General features: G+C 31.6%; 1 protein-coding gene across 1 annotated transcript in view; it reads right to left on the minus strand.

Moving 5' to 3' along the window:
- The window catches only part of CNTNAP5 (contactin associated protein family member 5), a 913,682-nt gene that overhangs the window by 134,412 nt on the left and 751,653 nt on the right, over positions 1-27,617 (minus strand). Inside the window, exon 17 of the mRNA XM_051985717.1 lies at positions 20,447-20,665. Coding sequence (XP_051841677.1) covers positions 20,447-20,665 — 219 coding nt within the window. The remainder of the gene's footprint in view (positions 1-20,446; positions 20,666-27,617) is intronic.

The following is a 27,617-nucleotide window of genomic DNA, read 5'->3' on the forward strand; positions in this document are numbered from 1 at the left end:
ACTTTTGTAAGAAAGTTGGGTTTGAAGAGAAGAACTTCATTTTATGTTAGTCAAAATTAAAAAGTGGAATGTGAAGCTCTTACTCATTTCTTTTTTCTCAGAGCAATGAGCACACATACAGATGGATCCCTCTTGAAGGAAGGAAGTCATCTGCAGACAGGGCATGGATATCCCATGTAGAGAGAATTTTCCTAATCTTTCTTCTCTAGAAAGCTGTTGTAAGTATCCAAGTAATAATTATATTATACCTTCCTTGAAATGATGACAATATAAGAAAGGGGAGACTGGAAACTTAGACATATTACTTGAGGTAAAATCCCTACAGTGGTGAACACTGTTAGAACATAACGCTATGAGGTTTCTTAATGAAACATTCTGTAATGATCACCTGAAGACCCCTGCAATATTATCACAATTACTCATCAATATAGCTAAAACATTCTAGATTACGAATTTTTCCTGACAAAGTCACATTATCTGTGTAATTCAGCAGCATACAATATAATTGTACTCAGTTTGCAGATGCAGAAATCAAAGCTGAGGGATAATATATCTAATTAACATTCACACAATAAAGGTTAGCCTCCAAATGCTGTGTTCTTTCCACTATACTTTTCTGCCTGTTTATCCCATTAATGTACAGCTGACCCAAGCCATGTCCAAGGAATACAAATAGGGAGAGTCTAGCAGAACTAACTCTCATTCAATATTTGGCAGTGCTTTAAAAGTTTCTATTGTACCTTTTCACTAAATGGAGCTTCCACAGGGCACAGTGTCAAACTATGCTGCATTCTACTGTCTATCTTAATATTTGGAGAGAGAAAAATTTAGCCACAACAAATCAATGCTAAGCATCAGGTGAGCATACCACGAAGCTCATTGTTTCATTCCTGGTGTGTTTGGGTAGGGGGAGAGGATTGGCAGCAATGACATATTCCCTCCTCACCCCTAAACAAGCACATACTCTTGTCTGGGTGACACCTGATTTAATAGTTTCAACATTCTCCCTATTTTGGATGAGGATAACCTTTTGTGTCCATCATTAGTGGATGGATCACTCACCAAGGTGGAGAAGACAAGATATATTGCAAATTAGCTTGCATGTGACTTGGTTGAAGCATTTATAAATGGGGAGGAAGGTCAGTGAGGTGGTCTCTCTGACAGAAATACATTTTCTGTGGTCTGAGGCAGACTAAGCAGTGGTGGAAGGAATCCAAAATAAGCACTTTGTTTCAATGACCTAGATACTGATAAAACACTTTTTAAACTTGAACTGTATGATAGCTTCTCAGTGATTATTTTTTATTCTTTTCAACAATGAAAAAAAATTATGTTTTATCCTATTTGTCTGGTAATGTGAAAATTAGGTTTGGAATATCGCATTGTAAATGTGTCCTAGGGTTAAAACAGTGGCCTAAAATTATAATCTGGGCTTTTGTACAATGAGACAGCACAATTGTTTTTTTGTTTTTTTGGTTTTTTTTTTTTGCTGTGTGTGTGTGTGTGTGTGTGTGTGTGTGTGTGTGTGTGTGTGTGTGTGTGTAAAACCCCTGTCACATACAAAGGTAGATGAGACACATAATGGGTTATGAAGTAATTAACAACCTAATCTGAAAAACAGGAATGGGGTGGAATTATGAGACTGACAGCTGTACAGAAAATGGACAAAACTTAAAACTTCAAATCAGAAAATTCTGGGTTGAAGTCTTTCCTCAGAAATAGGAAGTCCAGTTGCGGTTTGGGAGATGATCTTTCTGAATGCACAAAGGAAGCAGAAAAAATAGTGGAATAGTTATTTGGTTTGGTTGGAAAACAAAGAATGTCCATGAAGAGTAATAAAACCTTCCTGAATATATATATATATATATATATATATATATATATATATATATACACATATATATGTATATATATACATATATGTGTGTGTATGTATGTGTATATATATATATATATATATATATATATATATATATATATATATATATATATATATATATATATATATTTGCCTCAGGATCCAGGAAATCAACTTTGATTAACTAGCTGTTCAACTAAAATGTCTGTTGATGAAGATAGTAAGTAGCAATGGTGTTGATTGTCAATTATATCCTTAATGTCAAGTTAGATCCTAAGAGTATAGAAAATAGACATTATGGAGAAGTCTTGAACATAATAATTGGCTTCTCTTGTTTCAAGAAACTTATACCCTAGGCAAGAGTAAAATATACAAATAACAATGGTCAAAGATTTGAAAATAAATGAGTTAAATTATTTGCCAAGGAAACAAATGTAACATACAAAGGATGCCAAAAGAGGCAGGTAAAATTATAGAAACCTTTAAAAAGGAAGACAGAAAATAAGAACTGAAAGGGATATAGGGGTGAACTGGATATATGAAAAGTTAATTGGGTTCTCAGGTTTGCTAATTATCTGTATAAATGTGACCAAGTTGCTGCAACTCTCAGCTTCACTTCCTCATCTGTAAGAGGCAATATTTGGTATATATAAATGTTGAAATTTGAATCAATTCTGTAATCTTATAATTCTAGATGAGGTAAAAAATATGGATGAAAGGGAAAGTGTTTCCTTTTATTTGTTATTTTTTCTAAATTAATTTTTATCCACTTGGAGGAGGTTTCATTATTTCAAGAATATTATTATTCAATTAAAATGTTCACGTATACCTTACCTGTAACAATGATGATTTTAAAGAATTACATTATTTGTTTTCTTAGACTTCATTTTTCTATGTTGAATAGATTTTTTAAAATAATTCTTTATTAGAAACTCTCTCCTTTTTCATTATATATGTCCTTTTTAAATGTATCTTATATTATAGCCAGAAGAAATACACCGTCCTCCAATCATGAAACTCTTAAAACTTAATTTAGTTTTTAAGATCCTTAAGGGCAAGAGCTGTAGATTTATTCTATAAAATATCTTTTATTTAATAAATATATTCCTAGCAATTTGTACATAAATTGATATTTCCTATAAATTAAATATTTTATATGCACTAAGGAAATGATATTTTAAAAGAATCATTCATGCATTTATTTGATAAATATTTACTGAATGTCTATTCTTTATAAAGCACAGCAAAGTCGACAGTAATATATGTATGTGTATCTGTGCATATCTGTATCTGTGTATAAATACATACATAGATGTATATATATGTCTGTGTGTGTATACACACACACATACACACACACACATAAAATGCTTGTGTAAAGACATAAACAGAATGGGCTCAACATTTTGCAAAGTAGGCAATCAACTGTAATTTTTCTTATAAAATATCAGACTACTTTCTTATGTTTATAATAAAACATGTCTATAACTTATTTCCTTTTCTTTATCTAAAGGACTTTTTATTTGCTTCATGGAATTCCATAAATATGGCCAGTGACTGGACCTTAGAGATACACATAAGATTGTGTAAGAGAAATTTTACAGGCAATATAAAACACTGAAGTTAGATAGGGATCCACCTGTTATGATGATAGGATTGACACAGATCTTCTCTAAGCTTGTTTTTTAATCAGTTAAACATGGATAATCCTTACTTTATTTATTTTAGGAGATTGTCTTTAAGAAAGTGCTTTGCTAAACAGAAAGCACTATATAAATCTGAAACTAAATAAAAGAAGTTCTATGGATAACTATCCATGTTTATGACTTGATGTCTTTCATAATAGAACTATGGTCATGCTGAGCTCTTACAAGGAATTTACCCCCGGGACAAGCCTTGCAAATTTTGCTATATAAAAGCAGCATGAGAGAAATACTCTTCTGAGGGCTGGGAAGTGGTGTCATCATATAGTAACAAATAAATTTCCCAAGCTGCTAAGGTTCCTAATGGATGATAGACATACCACTCTTTTAGAGTAATAGGGTTTTTACTTCCTACATACTTTTTTTCTTCTTATGTTATTAGGTGCTATAAAGATATTATAATATATCCAGAACTAGCCTTGAAGTCAAGAAGACCTGGATTAAGACCTTTCTTTGATGCTATATAGTCCATGTTTATGGTCTTGGACCAAATCATTGCTAAATCTTGGGGTTATAGATAAATTTTGTGTGTCCCTTATCCTCAGTGAAAGGCTTCAGGGTAGAAATAATGTGAGCACTGATGAAATGGACTCTGTGCAAAAAAATCAGGTTATTGAGGCCTTCCTCTCCATCCCTAGGTTTATTTCAGATCTTGGGTATCATCTACTAGAGTCAGTGATTCAGGAATATTATAAGACAATCAAACTGCTCCCCTAATGAGAGTTTGTTTTCTCCTTAATTTTTACCAAACTTTCTCAGACTTCAGACACTCCCTTTTTCCTTATATGAATACAATTTCTTTTCAACCAATCCTTTCAATCTGTTACTTTGGAATAAGTTTCCAACTTTTAATCAATTTTCTAATCTTAGGCAAAGGCCTTCCTTATATTTTCTTGCCAAATAAATTTAAAGAAGAGAATGAAACACAAGGAATTTTTTGAGCTCTAAAAAAAATGAAATAGGAAAAGAATTTCCTTGTATTATTTTGTAGAGAAAAGGATCTATCACATGGAACGCTACATGTATTCTCAGATTCTTTCTATATATTGATTAATTTTGCTGATTGGATTTTAAAAAAAATTTATTTGTATATTTTCAAATTGTTTTGTTATAGGATAGCTCTCAGTAAGTGGGACGTAGGGAGAGGAGGAATGGGATAGGATTTAAATGATATAAAAATAAAAGATGTGTTTTTAAAGATGTGCCACTTGTTTGAATGAATAAAACATCTATTAATTATTTGCTATATAAAAAGTGCTGTGATAAATATTGAGGATACAACTAGGAAGTAAGACATCCCAGTTCTCAAGAAGTTCACATTGTATTGGATATAGCCAAACATATGGAAATATTGATTGCAAGTCAGATAGAAAAGTCCCATGGTCTTTAGGATAAAATGACAAAGCAGATATTAATGGATTTATATAATTTTCATCTTTTTTAAAATCTCAAATCATAAGATAAGATTATTCTCTAGGTCTTCAGGGTCTTTGGCTGTAGCTCTTACAGAAGTTGCATCTCTACAAAATTTGTTTTTTACCATGATGGACAAGGCTACTGAATTGTAAGCATTTCTTTTTCTAAGATTCTTGGATCCAGGGTTTTGGGATGTATCCATTAGGATTTGAGGCAAGCCAGTAGTTAAAGTGGTGATTGCAGTTAACTGCCACAAACTGCCTCCTGTCCTCAGAACTTCTTGCTAATTTAACTCGGCTGGTTTACCTAACAGAAATGTCTCACTGTTTGGCAGCTGGTGGAGGTGACTGGCCTCTTTTCCAAAGGAGTTACTCCTCAGATGATGGCTTGTCAAGGCTGAGTTGAAAGGCCTGAGTACTTCCCAAAACTACTAGAGGGTACTACCACTCCAAATTTTCCTATACTTATTAGACTTTGTTGAGAGTAAATAGTTCAGTATAAACCCAAGTGAACTAATGCAAAAATTACTTAAATTATGAAATACTCAAGACCTTTGTTCTATTGATAAAAGGATGGTAGGGTCATCTTTAGTTGTAAGTATTATATATATATTCCAATTATAAGTATAGATACATAATATGTGTATACATTGTTATTTGGTACTTTTCTTTATTCAGTGAAAGAACTTATAATAAGCTATTTGTCATTATATATAATTTTCCAAGAAGGCTTAGCTAACAATAAGTTGTTCTTATTAATTTTCCTAACTTTTGATTTTCCTCTTGGGAATTACATAATTATGGTCTGGACCAGGTTTAATTTCTCCTATTACCTAAATGTTCGCTCTTCTATGCCATTATTTCTCTCCCTCATAGACCATATCCTTTGAGTCACACTTTATTCATGTGTCCATAAGTCAAACACAATGCTGTAAGATACTGAACACAAATCTGATTTATTAAAGAGATATGTGGCCCCATCACATTTTTGCTATTTGGGAATTTTCTTTTTTAATAGGAAGTCTACTAGATTACACCTTTACAATACTTCATAAATAAATCTCTTCCTTTCTCTTTCCACTGACACCATTCTTTTCATATCATTAGTGTATTCTACTAGAATTATTATTATAGTCTCCTGATTGGATTTCCTAGTATCTAGCTCCATCTTCTTCAATTCATTCTATTGAAACTTTCCATATTAGTCTTTAAAATCCATCCAATAATGTCAATATCTGTCATAAAGAGATATCTATTGCTTCCTATATTAAATGCTTACCTAGGAATTTATCCTCTCTATCTGACAGGGCCAAAGTGTTTCTTCAGTTTCATATGACCTAATAGTCCTGAATATAATCCATCATTCAAGATAATATTTTTACTCTTTTTTCCCACCAAACTCAGTCTCACTTGCATTTTTAGGGTCATGAATTTTTCCAGACTTGAACACTCTCTTTCTTTCCATTAATTCTAAAATTCGGCATTTTTTTTTAAAACTCTCGACAAAATTTCACTTCCTTTATGAAATCTTCTCTATTTTAGGCTACAATGAGTTCTCTTTTCACTGAACTCCAATGGTACATTAACCATAGGTTCAGGGAACCATGGGTCATTACATTTAAAGCTAGGATTATATAACACAATCCCCATGTTTTATGGATGGGAAAAATAGACATTAAGTAACGTGTCCATGATTACATAGACTGTAAGGAAAGTATAGTCAGGCTTAGTTGTTCAATTGTACTATTTTCTAATCATTTCATGGATGTAAGAATTCTCCCTTCCAGTATTTTATAAGCTTGATAAGGGAGTTTCTATTTCTTTGTTTTGATTGGGTATGCACTCAATAATTCCCAAATAATTGGTTGACAATAATTGTCTGGATTATTATATAGAGCTAGACTAGGCAATCATTTTTGAGAAAATTCCTCTTTTAGAATATATTTTGGTGCTAGGGAAAATTGCAGTATCCTACTGTGAATGAGAGACAGGATAAAAGAGAGGGAGAGAGGAAGAAGAAAAAGATAAAGAGTAAGAGAGGAGAAAGAGAGGGAGAGAGAGATGCACATATAACTGGGCCAATTAGAAGGAATGGGAGCTTCCACATGATTTTGTATTTATGAATTGAGACGTCCAAAGAAGTTCTTTTTCTCCAATATGCTGACAATATCTCTGTTATTTTAGCCTAGAATCATAGTATCTCATATTCGTAAATGACCTCAGTGTATTGATTTTATCAATACAAACATGAACAAATATCTTCTATAAAACATATGTCACAAATTAGCCTCTGCTTAAAGATCTCCAGTGAATGGAAAACAATTTTATTGTGATAGGGCATATTAAAGTATTTGAAAGTCAAAATATTAGAAGTTTTTAACTTAAGCCTTAATTTACCTCTCCATGCTCTATGGATAATAGAGTACAATGAAACTGATATCATTTCTTTCAGAAAATGACAATTTCTCTTTTCTTCGAAATATTAAAATATTAAATATTTTCAAAGCTACAATATCATTTCTAACAAAGATTTATTTTGATTTCATAAATACTGAACTTTATTATCATTTAAGTCCCTTTGAACTCTCAAATTCTCCATTTATAGGATTTTATAAATGTGCTTATAGGACCTCAGAATCATCATTCTGAATATAACTCTTATGTCTAGAGAATTATATAAATGGAGAAGATGTTGAGATTGACCAGTGCACTATCTTAGACAAGAAGAAATTGAGTTTGACCAGTGCACTGTCTTAGATACATATTCATTTAGAATGGTCTTTACTTTCTAAATCCTAAATTGAGCTTGAGTTTTGCTTGTGATTTATCTCCTTTTCCTAAAGGATTAGAAGATGGGATAGGAAAAATTTTGGTAAATAGCCAAATTCTGATCACTATATAGACTTGTCTGCTTGATTGATATAAAGCAAATAACTTTGGTTATATAGTATGATTCATTTACCAATTTTAAAAACTACATTCACATAATTGACAGTGATGGTCATTTTGGAAAGAAAGATATGATTATAAACTTTATTACTGAAGAGAATAAGATGATTCTTTGTCACATTGAGATTTTCTATAATCCTACAATGGGGAGATGTTGATGAATGTGGCTGATCTTATTTAATCCTTGGGATGAGATGGTTTTGAATGGAGTGCTTGCAATTGTTGAATAGGTGATTCAGAAAGTGCACTGTGCTTCTTTCTTTGGGAATATTAAATTTTGTCTCAATGATAATAATAGAACAGAAATATAGATTTTTGATAGTAAAGGAAGTCTAGTTATGAAGTGTTATGGGGAAAGAGCTATTGGCTTAGAATGTTGCAATTTAGTATGGAAATATAGGGTGTATAAAATTTTTCTTTATTAAAATGTATTTTCTAGTCCTGAGGAAATATTTGTTTTAGATATCCTCTATGATTTAATAATAATAATAATTTATTTGTGGATTAAGTGCTACTTGACCTCAGTAATCATGTCAAACTAATATATCTGACTTTATTGTGTTAGTAAGTTGGCTGAATAGGAAAGATTTCAGTTAAAAGTGGTTTTCTGTATTCTGTTTTTAAAGAAGCAATTTACTGTGATGATTCCTTCCTTCATTCATTCATTTGCATCATGCTGAGAACATTATGATACAATAAGAGCTACCTCCAGCTGTTTGCCCATTTTGTTCTTGCCCCAGCTTGCTGACAGATTATTGACATTTGCCCTTCTCAGTCTACATGTTCTTTCTGGCAGAGATCAAACAATAACCTTCAATTTAAATTTAAAGTTCTGGCAATCTCCAATATTTTGTCCAAGTTGAACATACATTTATCCCAGGCAAAATTCAATTTTATTTTTATTTTGAACTCAAGAATAGCCTCGTATGCATATACATACACTCGTGTTTAATTTTTTTCCTTTACACAAACACACACAATCAGAAAACTCTCCTGAATCCTTCTCTTTGTTTTTTTTTTTAATGTATTTTTATAAAAAAAATTCTTTGGGACAAAGAATTGAGCTTAGCCTTTCAGATTTATTTGGCCAACTCTATACCCTCAGGCTTCAAAATAGAGACCTGTAAAAGACCACTTCCATTTTGAAGTAAAAATGAAATTGGTTTAAAATAGAACTAAAGGGAATCCTTAGGTAGAAGTGAGAAAAACATATAGATAAGGGAAGAATATCTAGTACCTTAATAACAGGGGCAGGATGAAACAGTGGCATTTACGATTTGTGGACTGACTAAATTAATATGACTTTCAGGTGTTTTCTGGAACCAGCTGGCTGAGTCATCTTGTTCTCTCCTACCAGCTGCCTCCCTGAGCTGTTGTCCGGCTGTTAGCAATGTGAGAGCTTCCCAAAGCTCAAGGCCCAGGGCAATAGACCAGATTAGCTGGACTCCAGGGATGACTCTGCACATAACAGATGTTTACTTGGCAAGAGAATTACCTATCACCACAAACACAGAGAGATAAGGATTAAGGGGATAATAAGAGAATGATAGTCAGAAAATACTAGCTCTCAATAATTTCTCCTTTTCCACTACATTACCTAGTGGGTCCCTGATCAAGAATTTATTTTTTAAAATAGTGCTACTACTATTGGGATGGTGATATGTGATAACATCATTCTTTTCAGCTCTCATGACTTCTTTGTTCCTTTGTGTAGATTACTGAACCTTGGATTGAGAATTATAATAGAATTTAACATTAATCTAGTCCACATATTTTACATTTTCCAAATAAATAATATGAGAACTAGAGATATTTAATGATGCTGGGAGTCATAAAGATTGTAAGTGGTAGGCACAGGATTCAAAATCACATCTAAGTGGTTCATGTGGATGGAGTCAGAAAAAATCAAGTTTAAATTAAGCCCCAGACATAATACTCGCTATGTGACTCTTGTCAAATCATTGAATCCTGTTTGCCTTTATTTTCTCACTTGTAAAATCAGCTGAAAAAAGAAATGGTAAACACTTCAGCATCTCTGACAAGAAAACCCAAAAAAGCATTGATAAAGAGTTGGAGACAACAACAGTTCATCTTTTTAAAATCAAAACATTTCCCATAACACCATGCTGTTTCCTTGATCTCAAACATCTTGGCAATTATTACAAGTATGGGACAAGTGCTGGACATACAATATTCCTCTAGCTAGGTATTCCTTGACCAAAGTTAAATTCAGTCTAATTCAGAATAACTCAGGACCTAGAACTCATAGCAAATTCCCTGATGATAAGGAAAATGTCTAAAAAACTAAAAATAAGGATAACATTTATATAAGATTTTAATGTTTATGAAATGCTTTACTCATTTGATCCTAATCAAAACTATGTGAGAAATAATTCCTATTACCTCAATTTCACACATGATAAAACTCAGACTGACAGCTTAAGTGGTATGTATATGGTCACACAGCTATTACATATCAGAATTAAGATTTGAACTCATGTCTTCCCAATTCCTATATCCAATATTCTATCCTCATAGTAGCCTAGATTATTAAAAAGTAGAACAATATATATATATATATATATGTAGTAGATAATATATATTTTCTTTCTCTGATTTGTGGAAAACTACTTTAAATGTAAATAATCAAAAGGGGATCTTATCATTTTGGTGTAAAATATATATTTTCATCCTACTATCTCTATTTTCTTGGTCTATTGGATTAAAATAAAAGGTGTTGATTTATACAATTTTGTTGTCACATTCTTTGTGAGGCAATTGGGGTTAAGTGACTTGGCCAGAGTCATACAACCAGGAAGTATTAAATATCTGAGATGGGATTTGAACTCAACTACTCCTTAATTCAAAGCCAATGTTGTACTACCATGCCATCCAGTTACCCTGAGACATTCTTAAACTCCAGTTTTATTAATATGTCCCTATCAGGAAATAACAAAACAAAACAAAACAAAAAAAAAAAAAAACCGAAAACTTGGACTCCATGGACTTGGAAAGAACCTTAGAAATTATCTATCCCATTCCCAGACACATCAGTCTTTATTATCATTGAATTTTAATTATCTTTTTAAAAATTATAATACATTCTCATAATTATCACATTTATATTCTATGCTACTCAATTGTGATCATACTGAAGGATAAGATTAGTGGCAATAAGTAAGCTTTTAATGAACAATGATGGTGGTACAAGACCTGGATAGGAAAATATATTGCTTTTATTTATTTGTTTGTTTATTTTTGTTTCTAAATCTAAAAATGTTAAGCTCATTCAAAGCAGAGATTTTTTCACTTCCATAGCATTGTTTGATCTATGGAATAAAATGAATCATGCCACATCTTATTTTTTTTAGAGATTTTTATCATTTTAAACCAATTTCTCATATTATTTCATTTATGATATTAGAAATATAGGAAATGTTAGAAATGATCTATTTCAAGCCCTTCATTTTGCAAGTCACAGATTTTTATATCATAATTCATAATTAAGAGTTAGGAGAAAGAGATAATTACATATCACAGAAACAGGTGAAACACATATAGTGAACACTAAACATAAAATGATAAAGGAAAGTGGAAAATTTGAAATCAAAAGAAATAAATGATAAGAATGCATGTGGAAAAGTCCCACCAATACCCCATTTACCAATCTGAAAGGCTACAAATTGAAGAATTAGCTCAAGATAGAGTCATCATTGGGCAATTTTTTACCCGAATTAAGCAGTAAGTGTATTAGTAGGAAGGAATTAGGGATATGTTGTGTCTCCTGGGTTGTGTTTCAGGGTAAGGAAGTACAATGAGGTTTCCATATTGCTAAATAAATTTCTACTGATAGTGATTTTGATTGATGGTACAGAGAAACAAAGACTAGGAAAAGGAAACATACTTTAAGGCATCAAATCTTTAAATTACTAAAAGAGAAAAAGTACCTATGCTATTGCTATGTCAGGTACCAAGTAGGCAAAGAAGAAAATATGTCCTGGATCAAAGTTGATCAGTGTTTTTAAATCTAGTACAAAATCCAAACAGTTCTTCCCTAGTTAAAGTTCTAGCCAAAAAGTAAAGTGATTTTGCCAATTGGAATATTTAAAATCCCAGAGACTCAGATAAGTATTAGTAAACTTCTGACTGTAACCAAGGGGGAAAAATAAATACCATCTCTGTTCTTTGACATCTAATGCCATCCACATTTTACTTCTACTATCTATATTCTTCTGTGACTTTTACTATCCTTAAAAAATTTCTATGATGTTAATTTAAAATTGTTTTAGTTCCATCTTCCCAAAACATTGAGGAGGTGGTTATACATTACAGTTTACTTTCATACAGATAGATAGATAGATAGATAGATAGATAGATAGATAGATAGATAGATATGTAGATAGATAGAAAGATCTTGAGGCTTTATTAAAGTATTACTATGTGCCAGGCACTATAGTAAGCACTGGAAATAAAATGAGAAGCAAGATAATTTATTCCCTTCAATTTCTAATAAGAGAAAGCAACATATAAAAGAGTGCTAAAAATAAATGTAGCTACTTCATGACAATGTTCTAAACGAAATCAGAGAAACTCATCTTCAGGTGTTCAAATCTGGCCTCAGATATTTATCAGTTGTATGATGCTGAGTAATTCATCATTTTGTTGCCTCAGTTTCCTCATCTATAAAATGGGTCAGAGTAGGAAAAGGCAAACCACACCAGTATCTTTGGCAAGAAAACTCCAAATTGAATCACAAAGAATGAGATATTACTGAATAACAAAATTGAATTGATATACAAATATGAGAATGTTGCGGGGGTGATAGGGAATTAACAAGGAAGCCCAGCTCCAGGAAAGATAAGTCATAATCCAATTATCAGAATGGTACCTTAGGAGCAGATTTCAAGGTTCTAGTAGAGGCAGGATGATTATTATGGTCAGAAGATAGGTAGCATTGTATGGAAAAAGATCCATATAAGGTCTTAGTAGTCATGTATTGAGTCAATCAATTAATCAATGAATGTTTCCACTATTCATCAATGTAATAATGTTGTTTTTTGTTGATAAGTTGAGTGTTGTGACCTTCAGAATTTATTTTTCTAATTAATCTTAAATTCCATAACAAAGAAAACAGATTATAACTCCTATGAGGTGTGCTCTGTGCCAAGTGAATTCTCTTTTTTTAATTGAAGCTTTTTTATTTTCAAAACATATGCACAGATAATTTTTCAACATCATCAATATGATATTGTAGGACAGACACTGGAAGATTCAAAATATTATAGAAAGACTTCTTCAATTAGAATTGGAGCCATAGGGAAGAAACACTACTTTGAATAGACTTTCTGGGGAAAGCTAAAGGTTAAATCTAACTATTGAATTGGTAATGCTTTGGGCTTTTTGTTTGTTTCTTGATTGCTTATTTTTGTCATGTTGTGGCATTTTAGCTCCACACATTGGTAGAATTCCAGAAACAACCATCATTGCAGAAAGAGGTCAAAACTAGTATATATGTGTGTGTTTATAGATGAATATATAGTTATTTAGGTGTATTCATGTATATAGACATGAATAGATATGTCTCATGTGTCTCACTTCCCCAAATACATACACAGAATAAAAGGCATTATGAGGGGAAAAATAAAATAAAAGATCCCAACATAATGTAAATGTAAATAGTCCTGATCAGTTTTGGATCCAGAGAATAGATAATAAAGTATGAGTTCACTGTATTGCTTTGCTATTTTGTTTTGTTTTGATGTGTTGGAAAAGGAGGGTTTAACTGTGTATGATATGGAGTCTATATTGTGAAAGGGACATGATGTATAAAAGAAATATCCACAGAACAATAAAAGTTACCCATTCTCACCATTTTGTCTCATTATTTCTAATGCTGCAGTTGCAGGTAGAGGTGAGGAAAGCAACATCTTTGGTTATCGGAGGTAGTACAATAACAATGAAGTGATATGACTGCAATTTCAAAGACTCAAGTAATTAGGAAATGTAATATCAGAATTTCACTTATGTCTAAGGTCATGTCTGCAGGAGTAAAACTATACCTAGCCTTATGGTAAAGGCTACTCTATCCTTTTTCCTTCCTCTGGCATTATTATTCTATTACTTCAGTGGAGCTTTTCTTTAACTTTGTAAAGTGGAAGTATTAGCTATGAATGTTTCAGGTTCCTGACCAAATGGGATTGTTTCATAGATCGATAGTATCTTTTAAAAGTCACATTTGATCCTAGCCAGGCAAAAAAGCATGCTGTAATCCCACAGGACAGGTTAAGTACAGATAATTTTTCATTGTAAATGGCTATCACTGTATAGTTTGTGTTTAATCATTATTAACTGTTGGGAGCTCACTACAATATCACATGAGACTAGCAGACTCTTTGTGTCAGTTCATGGGATGTATTGAGTTTTAAAGTAATCTGACTAATCTGACATCTCTTCATGTTAAATCCCATCAACTAACGATGTATCTTTAAAATGAACCTCTTTTACTCCTGTGTCAGTGGGAAAAGTGATAAAAAAAAATGAGGACATTATAAAAAACTGCCAATAATTGCCCATCAATTTGGATAAGGTATGGTATGGAAAAGCAATGAGATATTAATTTACTATAAAAAATAATGAAGAGCATGATTTTAGAAAGGCCTGGAAAAATCCACTCATCAGTTACCACTCCACTCACATACAGAGAGAGAAATAGGGAGACAGAATGTAAATCAACAAATGCTGTGTTTACTTTTTTTTTTCCTCTTCTGCACTTTTTTTCTCTCATAGTTTTTTTCCTTTTGTTCTGATTTTTCTCTCCCAAATTGATTCATAAAAAATATGAAAAAAAGAATGTACATGTATAACTAAAATAAACATTTTTATGTGAAACTAGAGAAAATAAAAATTCAAAAATAAATTCAAAAAGACTATAATAAAGATTTTGAATGTTTTAAATGTTTGCACATCTATATTGTAGCTGCTGAGCCAGATTGATTGTATTTATTGTATCATATAATAGGGAAAAGAGAATTATCATAAGAGATTATGGTTTCTAGATCTACCTTAAAACTTTTTCAACTACCTTAAACTTTTTCAGTAGGAACTGGGGCAAGACAAAATCTCTCTGACTTGCCTCATCTAAAGCATGAAGAACATAATGTATTACCTATCTAAAGTAGGAAACTAGCTTCCAAGTTTGACTATTAATAACACTAGATTTTAAAGTTATTGATAAATAAATTCCATTTACTTGAATATAAAAAGATCTGATAAGTCTAAGACTAGAGGAGAACAAAACATTGAATCAGAGAAGGGAATAAAAAATTAAATGTGGTGGAAGTAAGATTCACAACATTACTGAGAATCTTCAATAAATATCTCTCAACTCATCTGATTTCTAAATATGCAAATATGTTAGAGTAGATGATATTGATTTGAGGGAGACATCTATTTGTATAAATAAGGATGAATGCCAATATTACTCCCACAATAGTGGGTCATAGTTATTTCGGAATATGAATAAAATCATGCCATTTTTCATACTTTGAAATGTTATTAATAGAACAGTATTAATTCAGAGGTCTGGTATCTCCTCATCTTAAAGTTTTGTAACTCAATAATATCTTTAAATATCTGGAAATCACCATTAGAATTCATAATTATAATATTCTGAGATGTAATACATAAAAATTTATGAAAGAATCATGTTTAACTGTTGTTCCACTTCTCCCACTGAGGACTTTTAAGATTTTAAAAGTTACAGGAAAGGATGGAAAGTATGTCAGACATAAAAAAAATTTCTTCACAAAGTCATGAAAACAGAAGAGAAAATATTAGAAATGAAGAACTTCAAGTAGATCAGTTTGGTGGATTCAGTATAGACACATGGCTTAGATTAACATGCTGAATCATTATCATGATCATCATCATCACCATGCTCCTCATCAAAACCGTCCTACTCCTCTACTTTCTGCTCCTCTTTTTCATCAACATCACCACCATCTCCATTATGATAATCATTGCTAATATTATCATCACTAGCATAATCATCACTATTATCTATAATGATAACAGTAACTTTACCATATTTTTCAAATCCTGCATTCCATGTAAATATTATAATATATTTATCTTTCTTTCATTTTCTAGCACAGCACTGAATAGATAGTAGGTTAATACTAAATGACTAATCCTTCCTGAATGGAGGATATACATTTCTAGTGCCTTCAAATCTCTAATCTAATGCCTCCAAAGGGAATGTACCACACTCCCTCATTTTGTACTTCTTTCTAAAAAGGAACTCTGAGAATTGTAAATAAAACTCAGCCCACTAATGTTTAGGAATTTGACCTATTGTCAATTACCTAGATTTTACAGCGACAACTTTTCATTTATTAAATTAAAAAAAATCACTTAATTTAAAATTATTTTATTTAGTAGATTGATTTTTATGTTTTATAAATTTCAGTCAATTTAAGAAACATATTCTTTATGAATACAAGACAAACAGTAAGACTTCTCTCCCAAGGCCATCAACTCATTAAAACTTCCTTGAATTTGAGGTTCCTATTCAAATGAAATTTTTTTTTTTTTGTAATTACAAAGGATTTTATTTAAGATTTGTATGAACTGATGCAGAATGAAATGAACAGGACCAGAACAATTTTACAATAAAAAAATATTGCAAAGACAATTTTGAGACCTTAAAAACTGTGATTAATGCAATGATCAATTATGATCATAGAGGATTCACAATGAAGAATGCTACATACCTCTGACAGAAAGCTAAATGTACAAAAAGGTGATAGACTCAGAGTGTGTGTGTGTATATATATATATATATATATATATATATATACACACTATATGGGAATTTGTTATGCTAGACTACACATATAACCTACAAGGATTTTTTCATTCTTCAAATGAAATTTCTAAAGATGAATACCTAGCATTGAACTTAGCTTTCCCTTTTCCCCTTTCTAACTAGAAAAAAAAAGTTTACCAGAGATCCAGGACATATGATAATTTCACAGCTCTGCAAAATTTGCATGAAATAATATTTTTTAAAAGTTATAAGGCATTTATATATAGCATTCAGCTAGAAGGATCCATAAATACTGCTTGAAGATAAATTAAGCTTGGGCATGAAATATAATTTATGAAAATTACAATATACTTGAATTGATTCTACCAAAAAGATATTAAATCTTGATGACTGGTAAGCTTCTTGAGAGAAATGAAGTGCTGTGTTTAAATAGAATAAAACAGCCACATAAAATTTTTAAAATGTATTTTAAACAGCAAGTCCTATTACTTATATGGGTTATTAATTAAGCAAATACTTGTAATCATAGAGACCTTTTTAATCATTTGCATCTTAGCTTATGTTAGATATGCAAAATGTGACATGAAAAGATAAATAAAGTTCAAATTAAGAAGAGAAAATGACATTTTCACATTTTATTGCTCCTTTTCTTTCAGCTCCTATGTTCTTAATAAACTATTTAACTTAGATATAAAATGTGGCACTGAACCAATCTTGAGTGAAAGGTCCAGAAGGCATGGAAGAACATTCATTCCCAAACTGTAGCATTTAACTATTACTATTTGTGGGGGCAGGAGCCTGTGGATTTTTTTTTTTAAGTCTGAGTGGGTAGAAAACATTTGTCTTTATTTTGAAGTTTCTACTAGACATTAGAAATTCAGGTTTTATCTAAGGTCAATCTCTTGACTTTGATAATGTTACATTATTTCCAAGGCTTAATTTTCCATTTCACATTTAAAAGTTTAATAAAAATTTCTTGAAAAGAAGCTATTTAAAAAACTTTCAAATGATTTTCTTCATGGTTTGCCTTGTCTGGATTTTCTTTTAGTTTGTTTTTTTAACTCCTAGGCTGAAAAAATATTTTCTGAGTCTAAGAAGAATTAAAGTGAGAACAAATATATCAACTTGTCAGTCAAAACTTGGCTAATAAAGAACCTGAATCTTAAAAAAACAAAAAACAAAAAACTGGCTATTTTACCTACTACCACTCCCACCACCACTAAAAGTGGCAAAACAAAACTTAACATTCACAGAAAGGTAGAGATCCCAGATAAGTCAGGAAAGAGCTCTATAGATTAATACAGAGCTGGTAGAAGGGCATCACTCCTAATGAAAAGAAGGCAGTGGGTTGCCTTCTAACCTCATTACCATAGAATCATTGGTTCCCTTTTGCCTATTTATTCCAAACAAAAACTCCCCCATCAATAATCTCACAATAATCTGAAATCACTGTGATTATCAGGCAAGAAACACTTATTTAGGACTAAATTTGTGCTAGATACTCTGTAAAGTAATAGAGATGAAAAAAATAGGTACAAAAGGCAGTTCACAAGATAGTGAAGAAGACAAAAACAAACAAATATATACAAATATATATATATACATATGGAGTATCATTAAACTGAAGAATATGTGTTAGGAGTAAGTTTTAAAAAAAGACTAGGAGAAAACTAGGTTATAAAGGGCTTTGAATGATGAAAAAAGGATTTCTATTTGATCCTAGAGGTAATTAAGAGTCACTGGAGTTTATTGAATGGGAACATAAAAGACATTGTCATATATGCACTTTAGGAAAATCATTTGCCATGGGTAAATGGAGGATGGATTGAAGTGGAAAGAAACTTGAGACTGGCAGACATACAAGCAGGCTATTGCAAAAATCCAGGCCTGAAGTAATAAGGTCCTTAACTAGAATAATGACAGTGTCAAAGAAAAGAAAGAGAGATTGCAAAGATAAAATATTCAGACCTTGGCAAAAGATTAGTTATGGAAGAAAAGGGAAGGAAGAGATACTAAGAAATTGAGGATGATTTATAGGATGTCAACATGTCTGGAAAAAATGGGAGGGTGATGTTACCCTCATAGAGAATTTGGGATAAGGAAGGAAAGATTTAGGTGAAAAGATAGTTTAATGTTAGATATGTTGAGTTTAAGATGTCTAGAAAATATCCAGGTGTCTGAAATGCACTTGGAAATGAGAGATAAAAGGTCAACAGAGAGGCTTAGGTGATAGGTTTGAGAATCATCAGCATATAAATTTTAATTAAATTCATAGAAGCTGATGAAATCATCCAGTGAAATAATAAGGAGAAGGGAAGAGAAAATGTCCTAGGACAGAACGCTGTAGGACACAATTAGAGGGTACAATCTGGATGAAGATATAGCAAAGCAATCTGAGAAAGAGCACTCAGATATGTAGAACAAGCAGGGAGGAATAATGTCCTGAAAGCCTATAGAGATGAGAGTGTGGTGGAGGAGAATGTGATGAATTTTGTCAAAGGCTTCACGGAAGTAAAAGGGAATGAGGATTGCAAAAAGGACTTTGAATTTAAGCATCTAAGGGATCATTAATAACTTTGGAGATATTAGTTTTGATGGAATTTTGAGGTTGAAATCTGGATAGTAAAGGGATAAAAAGAGTGAAAAGAGAGAAAGTGGAGGGTCCTCTTGTAGAAGGATTTTTCAAGAACTTTATCTACACAGGGCAGAAGAGACATAGGACCATAGATAGCATTAAATTCCTTATTCCAGGCCAGGCTTTGATCATTTTAGCCTTGGCATCCAGGTTCAAGGTTAAATTGAAATGATACATAATTGTGAAACATAATATTTAATATAACATTTTAAAAGACACATTTCCTAAATTTAAAAAGGAATATAACTTAATTTTTAAAAATTCCTTTCCATCACTTCAATTGGTACAATAACCAGTTACTTTAGTTTAGAAGTGAATTACCATAAGGCAGTGGAATTTTGGGAAAAAAAATACTCAGTTACTAACTCATCACAGAGTGACTTTCAGACCTCAGGCAGCAAGGAAGCCAAAATGTTTTTTCCTTCATGGACAGTTCCACCCACATAAAGCAAGTTTCAGCTATATTTTTAAAAAAGGGACCAAAGGTAGAAGTAATACATTCATTTAAATTTATTTACATAGAGAGGAGAATGTTATATATATATATATATATATATATATATATATATATATATATATATATATATATATATATATATATATACACACACACACACACACACACACACACACACACAAGTTATTTCCTTAGGCCATGTTTAGGTAGGAAAGAATGTTGAAAAAAACTGAGATTAAGAGAATAAGAAGATCCTTAGAGTTCTGAACATATACTTTATTGACTTTACAATATCACTAAATAATTTCTGTGTTGTCAATGCTGTAAAATTACCCATACATATAACTTGCAAATAAAAAAGCTAAACAAACAAATAAATAAATGATTTCTGTGTTTGGGTCACTAACACTTAAATGAGAGAATTGAACTGGATCTTCATAATTTAAAAGTAATGCTTTAAAATTGGGTTAGATATGGCATGAGTCTCATAATGAGTCTATTGTTTTATTGATTTGGACTTCGATAGTATTCATAACTAAGGTCTTAGGAACTTTAATATATAATATATTGATATTTTAAGATTTCTCAAAATAAGTCCCTACCTACAAATAATTGACTGGTTAGCTGCAATCGAAAATGTCCCTCCTCTTGTGTCTCCAATATCTTTGCTGGAAGGTCATCCACCTGGAGAAAAGTCTGTTTGAGATTTCTTTCAGCCCGAACATAATGCCATTGGTTGTCATTCAAGGGTGACGGAGAAAGAATTGTGAGCTCCATGGGACCATTCCCAACATCAATTGAAAATGTTACTTCTGAAGGAGCTGGAACAGAAAATGGGGAACATTAGAAAAGGCTGTTGTAGTACATGAATAATCAATACATGAAATGATGCATGAATAATTAGTTTATCAAATATAAGTATTAGAATCACAGCATCTTATAATATGAAGTGATTTCAATTTCAACTTTTTCAGCTTTTCCAATTTCTAAACAGAAATTTCATCAACTGTATCATCAATAAATGATTATTCTGATTCAAATACTAATAACAAGCATTTACAGGCATGGTTAAGGTTTTATAAAGTGCTAAACAGATGTTATCTCATTTGATACTCAGAACAAATCTGTGAAGGGAAGAACTATAATTATCTCCATTTTATAGGTGAAGAAACTAAGACTGAAAGAAATTCAATAACTTGCCCAAAATTATACTGAGAGCAACACCTTGAAGATCCCATGGAGAAGAGGAATCCATTATTTCTGGAAGCATCCCATTACACTTTAAGAGTTTTGATTATTAAAAGTTGGTTTTTTTTTCCATTACATTGCTCTTAACTATGCTTCTGTAGTTTCTATCCATTGCTTTCAGATCTGTTCTCTGAAGTTAAGCAGAATGTGTCTAATTTGTCTACATGGTAGTTCTTTAAATAATTGAAGAAAAGTGATGTCTCTTTTAAGACTTTCTGTGCAATTTAATGACAAAATCTCAGAACTGGAAGGGAATTTACAGGCCATCTAGTTATATTCATACTGTATTAAAATTTACATTCTAATGTTCCTGACATATGATTAACCACCATTTTCTTGAGGATCTCTAGTGACATGTAAACCATAACTTCCATTACATTTTACATAGTTCTAATTGTTAGCATATGTTCCCTTACTTTCCTTTTTTGTCTTTTGATAAAATTCACCCATTGTGCCTCACTGTGTACCCTGGGATTGCACATGGCAAATCAAATCCCTCTTCCATGTGCCCTAAAAATAAACTCCCCCAGCAACAAAACTTTAAATGATTTAAAATGGAAATTTGTTCAAATGTTGTTCAAACTCCTCTGGGCACTGTCCAGAATACTGATGTACTTTATAAAATTTGGAAATGATACAATGCTTCAGATGTGATTTTATTAGGGAATGATAAAGTAGTGTTCTTTCTATGTCTCTCTATGCTAATAAAGAACTTATCTTTCTAGTTGTCACATAACAATTATGAATCACAGTAAGCTTCTTAACTACTAAGAATCACAGATCTTTTCTGCTGAACTGCTTGTTATTCATTCTTTCCCAAATTGTATTTGTGACAGTGTTTGTTTTTGCTTTATTATTATTGTTAAACCAAGTTTAACATTTTATAATCATTCCCATTAAATTTCATCTTCGTAAACTTTAACCAATGCTATGATCCTTCAATAAACATTTTAAAATATTCTGACTCGTCAAATTTATTATGCATCCCTCCTGGATTTATTGAATCTTAAAATCTAATAAGAATATGATCCATGTCTTTATCCAAAAAACTGGAAAAACAAGAAAAGCATTAAGTACAGAAACTTGGAGAAATCTATTGGACACATTTTTGAAACTTATTATTGAATGATTAACGACAATTCTTGGGTCTAGTAATTCAATCTATTTTAAAAGTATGTATAGTACATTGTAAGTCACATTTATATATAATTTACATAAGAAAGGCTTGGAAGCTTTTATCAATGCTTTGTTAAAACAGAGGTAAAATATATTTATTAATTTAATGATTCTCCCATAAGGAATGCAAAATTGTTTTGAAATAGGATCATGTTGAAGATCACTTTTTCTAGTTTTTAATGAGAAAACCTGTGTTAAAATTTATTTCTGTTATTGTTACTTGTGTAACCATAGGCAAGGTACTTAACTTCTTGAAGTTTCTTCTTCCCTCATCTATACAATGAAGGCTTTCTTGGTTCACTTATAAGTCTAAATCTTTAACCTTATACATATCCCTATAAATTTATTCTTCAGTTTATAATACCTGTTTTATTATCCCCCAATGTTAAAAATTACTAATAGTAGATTAGCAATCTCATCTTTCAATTCTTTTTGTTCATCTGGATGCTAGAACATCACTTGTGTCAGGTACTTATCTTTCTTGAATTTCAACTCATTTAAAATATATTTTTTCTTTGCTTTTAAGCAAATATATTATATTAATAGTAGTAATAGAAAAAAGCAATGTAAGATCACTTATATTGAGGTCAACATTTTATTGAACAGGTTTCTAAGCACAAATCAGAAGAAAAAAGCAAAAATGAAATTAAGATATTGCATATGGTGGAAGAATCTAATCTAGGTTTCTCCATCATATTCCCTTGCCCCCCAAAGACTGGCAGAGGAGCTTGGAAGTTCCAAAGCTTGGAAGAGGAATTCAGAGGAACTGAAAGAGACCTTGGATATTAAATTGGTCTATTTGTTTTAGTGTCATACCAATCAAACTACCAAAATTATACTTTGTGAAACTAGAAAAAAAATAATAAAATTCATCTGGAAGAACAAAAATTCAAGAATATTAAGGAAACTAATGAAAAAAGAAATACAAAGGATTCTGGTTTAGCAATATCAGACCTAAAATTATATTGTACAACATCAGTCATCAAATTTGGTACTGCCTAAGGAATAAAGTGTTGGATCAAGGGAATAGATTATATTCACGTGACACAATATTCAAGGTTTATAGTAATCTAATATTTGATAAATCCCCAAAAGTACAGCTTATGGAATAAGAATTCACTATTTGAAAAAAATTGCTGGAAAAACTGGAAAATAATATGAGAAACTCAGCATAAACCTACATCTCACACCCCACATGAAAATAAGGTAAAGATGGGGTATATGTTTTGGATATAAAGAATGATACTATAAACAAATTGGGAGAGCAAGGGATAAATTACCTATCAGATCTTTGGAGAATGGAAGAATTTATGACCAAAGAAAAACTAGAGAACATTATAAAAAGCAAAATGGACAATTTTTATTACATTAAATTAAAAGTTTTTTTTTTGACAAAGCCAACGGAAACAAGATATAACAGAATTACAGAGCTGGGGCAAATATTAACAATGTTTCTGATAGGTTTCATTCTAAAATATATAAAGAACTTTGTCAAATTTTTAAGAATACAAGTCATTCCCCAATTGATATACGGTCAAAGGATATGAACAGACAATCTTCAGATGATCAAATTAAAGCCGTCTATAGTCATATGAAAAAATGCACTAAATCACTATTGATTAGAGAGCTGCAAATTAAAACAATTTTGATATCAGAGATATTACCTCACATCTCTCAGAGTTGTTAAAATGACAGAAAAAGATAATGATAAATGTTGGAGGGACTATGCAAAAACTGGGACACTAATGCATTGTTGGTGGAGTTGTGAAATGAAACAGCCATTCCGGAGAGCAATTTGGAACTATACCCAAAGGGCTATAAAGCTGTTCATACCAATTGACCTAGCAGTGACATTACTGGGTCTATAACCCAAAGAAATTATAACAGAGGTAAAAGGATCCATATGTTCAAAAATGTTTATAGTAACTTTTTTGTGTTAGCAAAGAATTAGAGAATGATTAGATCTACATCAATTGAAAAATGGCTGAATAAATTGTGGTATATGAAAGTAATACAATATTATTAATCTATAAAAATGGTGAACAAGCTGATTTTAGACAGGCCTGGGAAGATTTACACAAACTAATGCTGAGCAAAACATGTAGAACAAGGAATACATTGTCCCAGGGGTCCTCAAACTATAGCCTGTGGGCCAGATGCAGCAGCTGAGGACGTTTATCCCCCTCACCCAGGGCTATGAAGTTTCTTTATTTAAAGGCCCACAAAACAAAGTTTTTGTTTTTACTATAGTCCAGCCCTCCAACAGTCTGAGGGACAGTGAACTGGCCCCCTATTTAAAAAGTTTGAGGACCCGTGTTAGTACACAATAACAGCAAGAATGTGAGATGATCATCAATGAAAGCCTTGATACTTGTCAGTGGTTTAGTGATCCAAATCAGTCCCAATAGAGATTGGACAGGTAATGCTATATGCATCCAGAAAAAGAACTAGGGAGACTGAATATAAATTAATACATGCTATGTTCACTTCTTTTTTTTTCTCTCTCTCCCATGGTTTTGTTCCTTTTGTTCTGATTTTTCTCTCTCAAATTGATTAATAAAACAACATGTATTAAAAACAAATAAATTTACAAGAAAAAATAAGTATATATATTAAATTTTTTAAAAAAGAAAGTGACTCTGGTGATGAACAAGTTTAATATCACCATTAAAGAAATGATAGCACTGAGATTTGGAGGAAAGTAAGGGGACGTGTTCAAGAATAAAATGTAAATGGGTGAGAAAGAATTCAGTGTGAGCCTTTGGACTTCAAATTATTTGCTCCTTCTACAACACTGAAATACTAATAATTTCAACAGAAAGAGAGATAAAATGAAATTCAGTGGGAGAGAAAAAGCTTATATATGTAGGTCTTGGCTGAATTCTCTTCTATATTGTAGCAGGTAGATTATTCTCGCTTCCCTTTCTAATTAAACTGAATGGAGGCAGATGATTCGTGCTTGTTTCTTCTCCTGACAAGATTAAGAATAGTGGATCACTGGAGCTCAGGAGTTCAGAATTCCATAAGTCTAAAACAAATCGTATTTTTATTAATTCCAACATCCTTATGGTAGACCCAAAAGCAGGGTGGGATATGGCACCTGGTTATCAAAAAAGAAGTTACATATCTGGGATCAGAAACTAAATAAGCAAAAGATTCTATTCTTATCTATAGATGTCACAGAGTAAGTGGCCCCTGTACTTTGAGGTAGAGAGAGAAAACTTAAAAAGGAGAAAGCCAGAGAAAGATCCACAAAGAGAAAAACACAGAGGCAGAGAGACAGAGAGGAGAAAGAGGGAGAGACAGAAGACACAGAGATTAGTAAAGTAATTTCATTTTAGAGAAAAGTGAAAAAGGGAAGAGATAATATTTCTTTGGTCATATATTTGGAGTATCTATAATCCAATCACTTATCCACCTTCCTACCCCATAAATATTCTTTCCCCCTTTCCTTGGGTCTCTTTCCTTGCCTCTAGTTAGATACCATTATACAGCACTATATTTAAAGATAAATTTATGGCATGGTTGAAAGCATTAATTCCTGTGTCTAAATCAGGAGAAAAGCTAAAACTTTTATTTCAATGTCTTCCTTCCTTCCCCTAAAACTTGGAGGAAGTACTGACTGTACTTGTTTTCAAAAGTACTAAATCTTGATTTGAAAAACAAACAAATATGGGTAACATACATTTCTGCCAAATGTGAACTACATCTCTAATTTTATTTTATGATCTTATTGACCCAGATAAATCATCATATACTCACAGACCCAAGAATGAAAAAAAATTAATCTTAGATAAATGAAAATGGATGATTTGCAAGTGTAGAAAACTGAAAATCATCTATAGTACTTCACCTGTATTTATTCTTCTAGTATTTGTGCTAAACTTCTAGGATGCAATTAAGCAATTAATGAATGGTATAAAATTCTATGTGAGATCAAATTGTAAAAAAAAATGTGGGATGAATGGTTAATAATTTGCAAAACTTGTCTCTTCAAAGGTAGCTTTATTATTTTATTTGCTTTTTCCCTCTCCCATTTATAGCAACCCTTTTACATTTACTTTATTCTTTATTATGATGAAGATACTTATGAAAAATTAGTTATTTCTGAAAACAGCACAGGAGAAGCTCTAGCATAAAAACTTCATTTTACAGTAAATCAATTTAACGATTATTTATTGGTCAGTGCTTGGCATTTAAACACAATAATGTTTAATTTAATAATTAGGTAATCTCTAAGATATCTTCTATTGTAAGTTTTATTCTATGACTATATTAAGAAAATGTACATCTAGTCTGAATGTAAATTTATCAGTGCTGTTCAGGATCACTGTCTCTGATATTTCAAAACATATGTATATGAAATGTTTCTTCTTTATTTTTCTATCTCATGTGCTTATTACAGTACCTGTCATTCAAGAAATGCCTGTTGAATGAGTGACTATCTATTCATCTATCTAGCTATCTCACTGTCTACTTATTTATAGATAGATAAAAAGATAGATGGTAAGTTAGATGTGCTCCTTTTCTCTCTTTCATCTTATAATCTCTATAAATAGATCCTTGCTGTTATGAGCTATTTAAGTAGAGGGGCTGTTTGTGCAACTGAGAAAGAAGGGAAACATTCATAGTTAAGTCTATTCTCTGATGGTTCAAGGATATTTAATAGTAGAATTACATCTCAATAAAAAAACTCAAGCTATTTGTATCTATCAAATAGATGATATTTTGCTAAATTCACAATTATAGAAATAAGGTTTGCAAAATAAATGATATTTTTGACAAATAATTAATTTTTTTTGCTATTGCAAAAGATATCAATTATGGCTCGAGGGCACACTAAAGTACTTCTCATTTTTCATAAAATAATAGTACCAAATGCTAAAAAATCCAAATGTGCTAGTTGGAAGTGACCCAGAAGTCAATGGATTGAAAAATTCAGAGAAACCTGTTGTTTCCTGTCCAACAAATTGGATGTATCAAGTTTTGTTGCTCAATAATCTGTTGCTCAGATTATTAATGGAGCAACCCTCCATAGGGACGAGGGGAAATCTATTCTGTGTCTCTGCATCTGTTAAAAGGCCATCTCCTTCCCAAGCAGCTGGTCTGCTGATGTTCCTTGCTATGAACCCTTTAGGCAGAAAATTCCATCTGGCTGCAAAATGCAATATGACGAGATACTAAAGAGAAACTCAAGATTTGGGAATAAGGGAATAGAAAGCATAGAGATCTTGAGACTTCCCAATATTTATGTAAATACTTGTTTTAAAAATATTGGTCCTATAGAATGCCTATATTTTTTCTGCTAAACAATTATCTCAGTGGATTTCAAGGTTCTGACACATTTAA

This window comes from Antechinus flavipes, chromosome 3, assembly GCF_016432865.1.
Source record: "Antechinus flavipes isolate AdamAnt ecotype Samford, QLD, Australia chromosome 3, AdamAnt_v2, whole genome shotgun sequence".
In the NCBI taxonomy this organism is placed as follows: domain Eukaryota; kingdom Metazoa; phylum Chordata; class Mammalia; order Dasyuromorphia; family Dasyuridae; genus Antechinus; species Antechinus flavipes.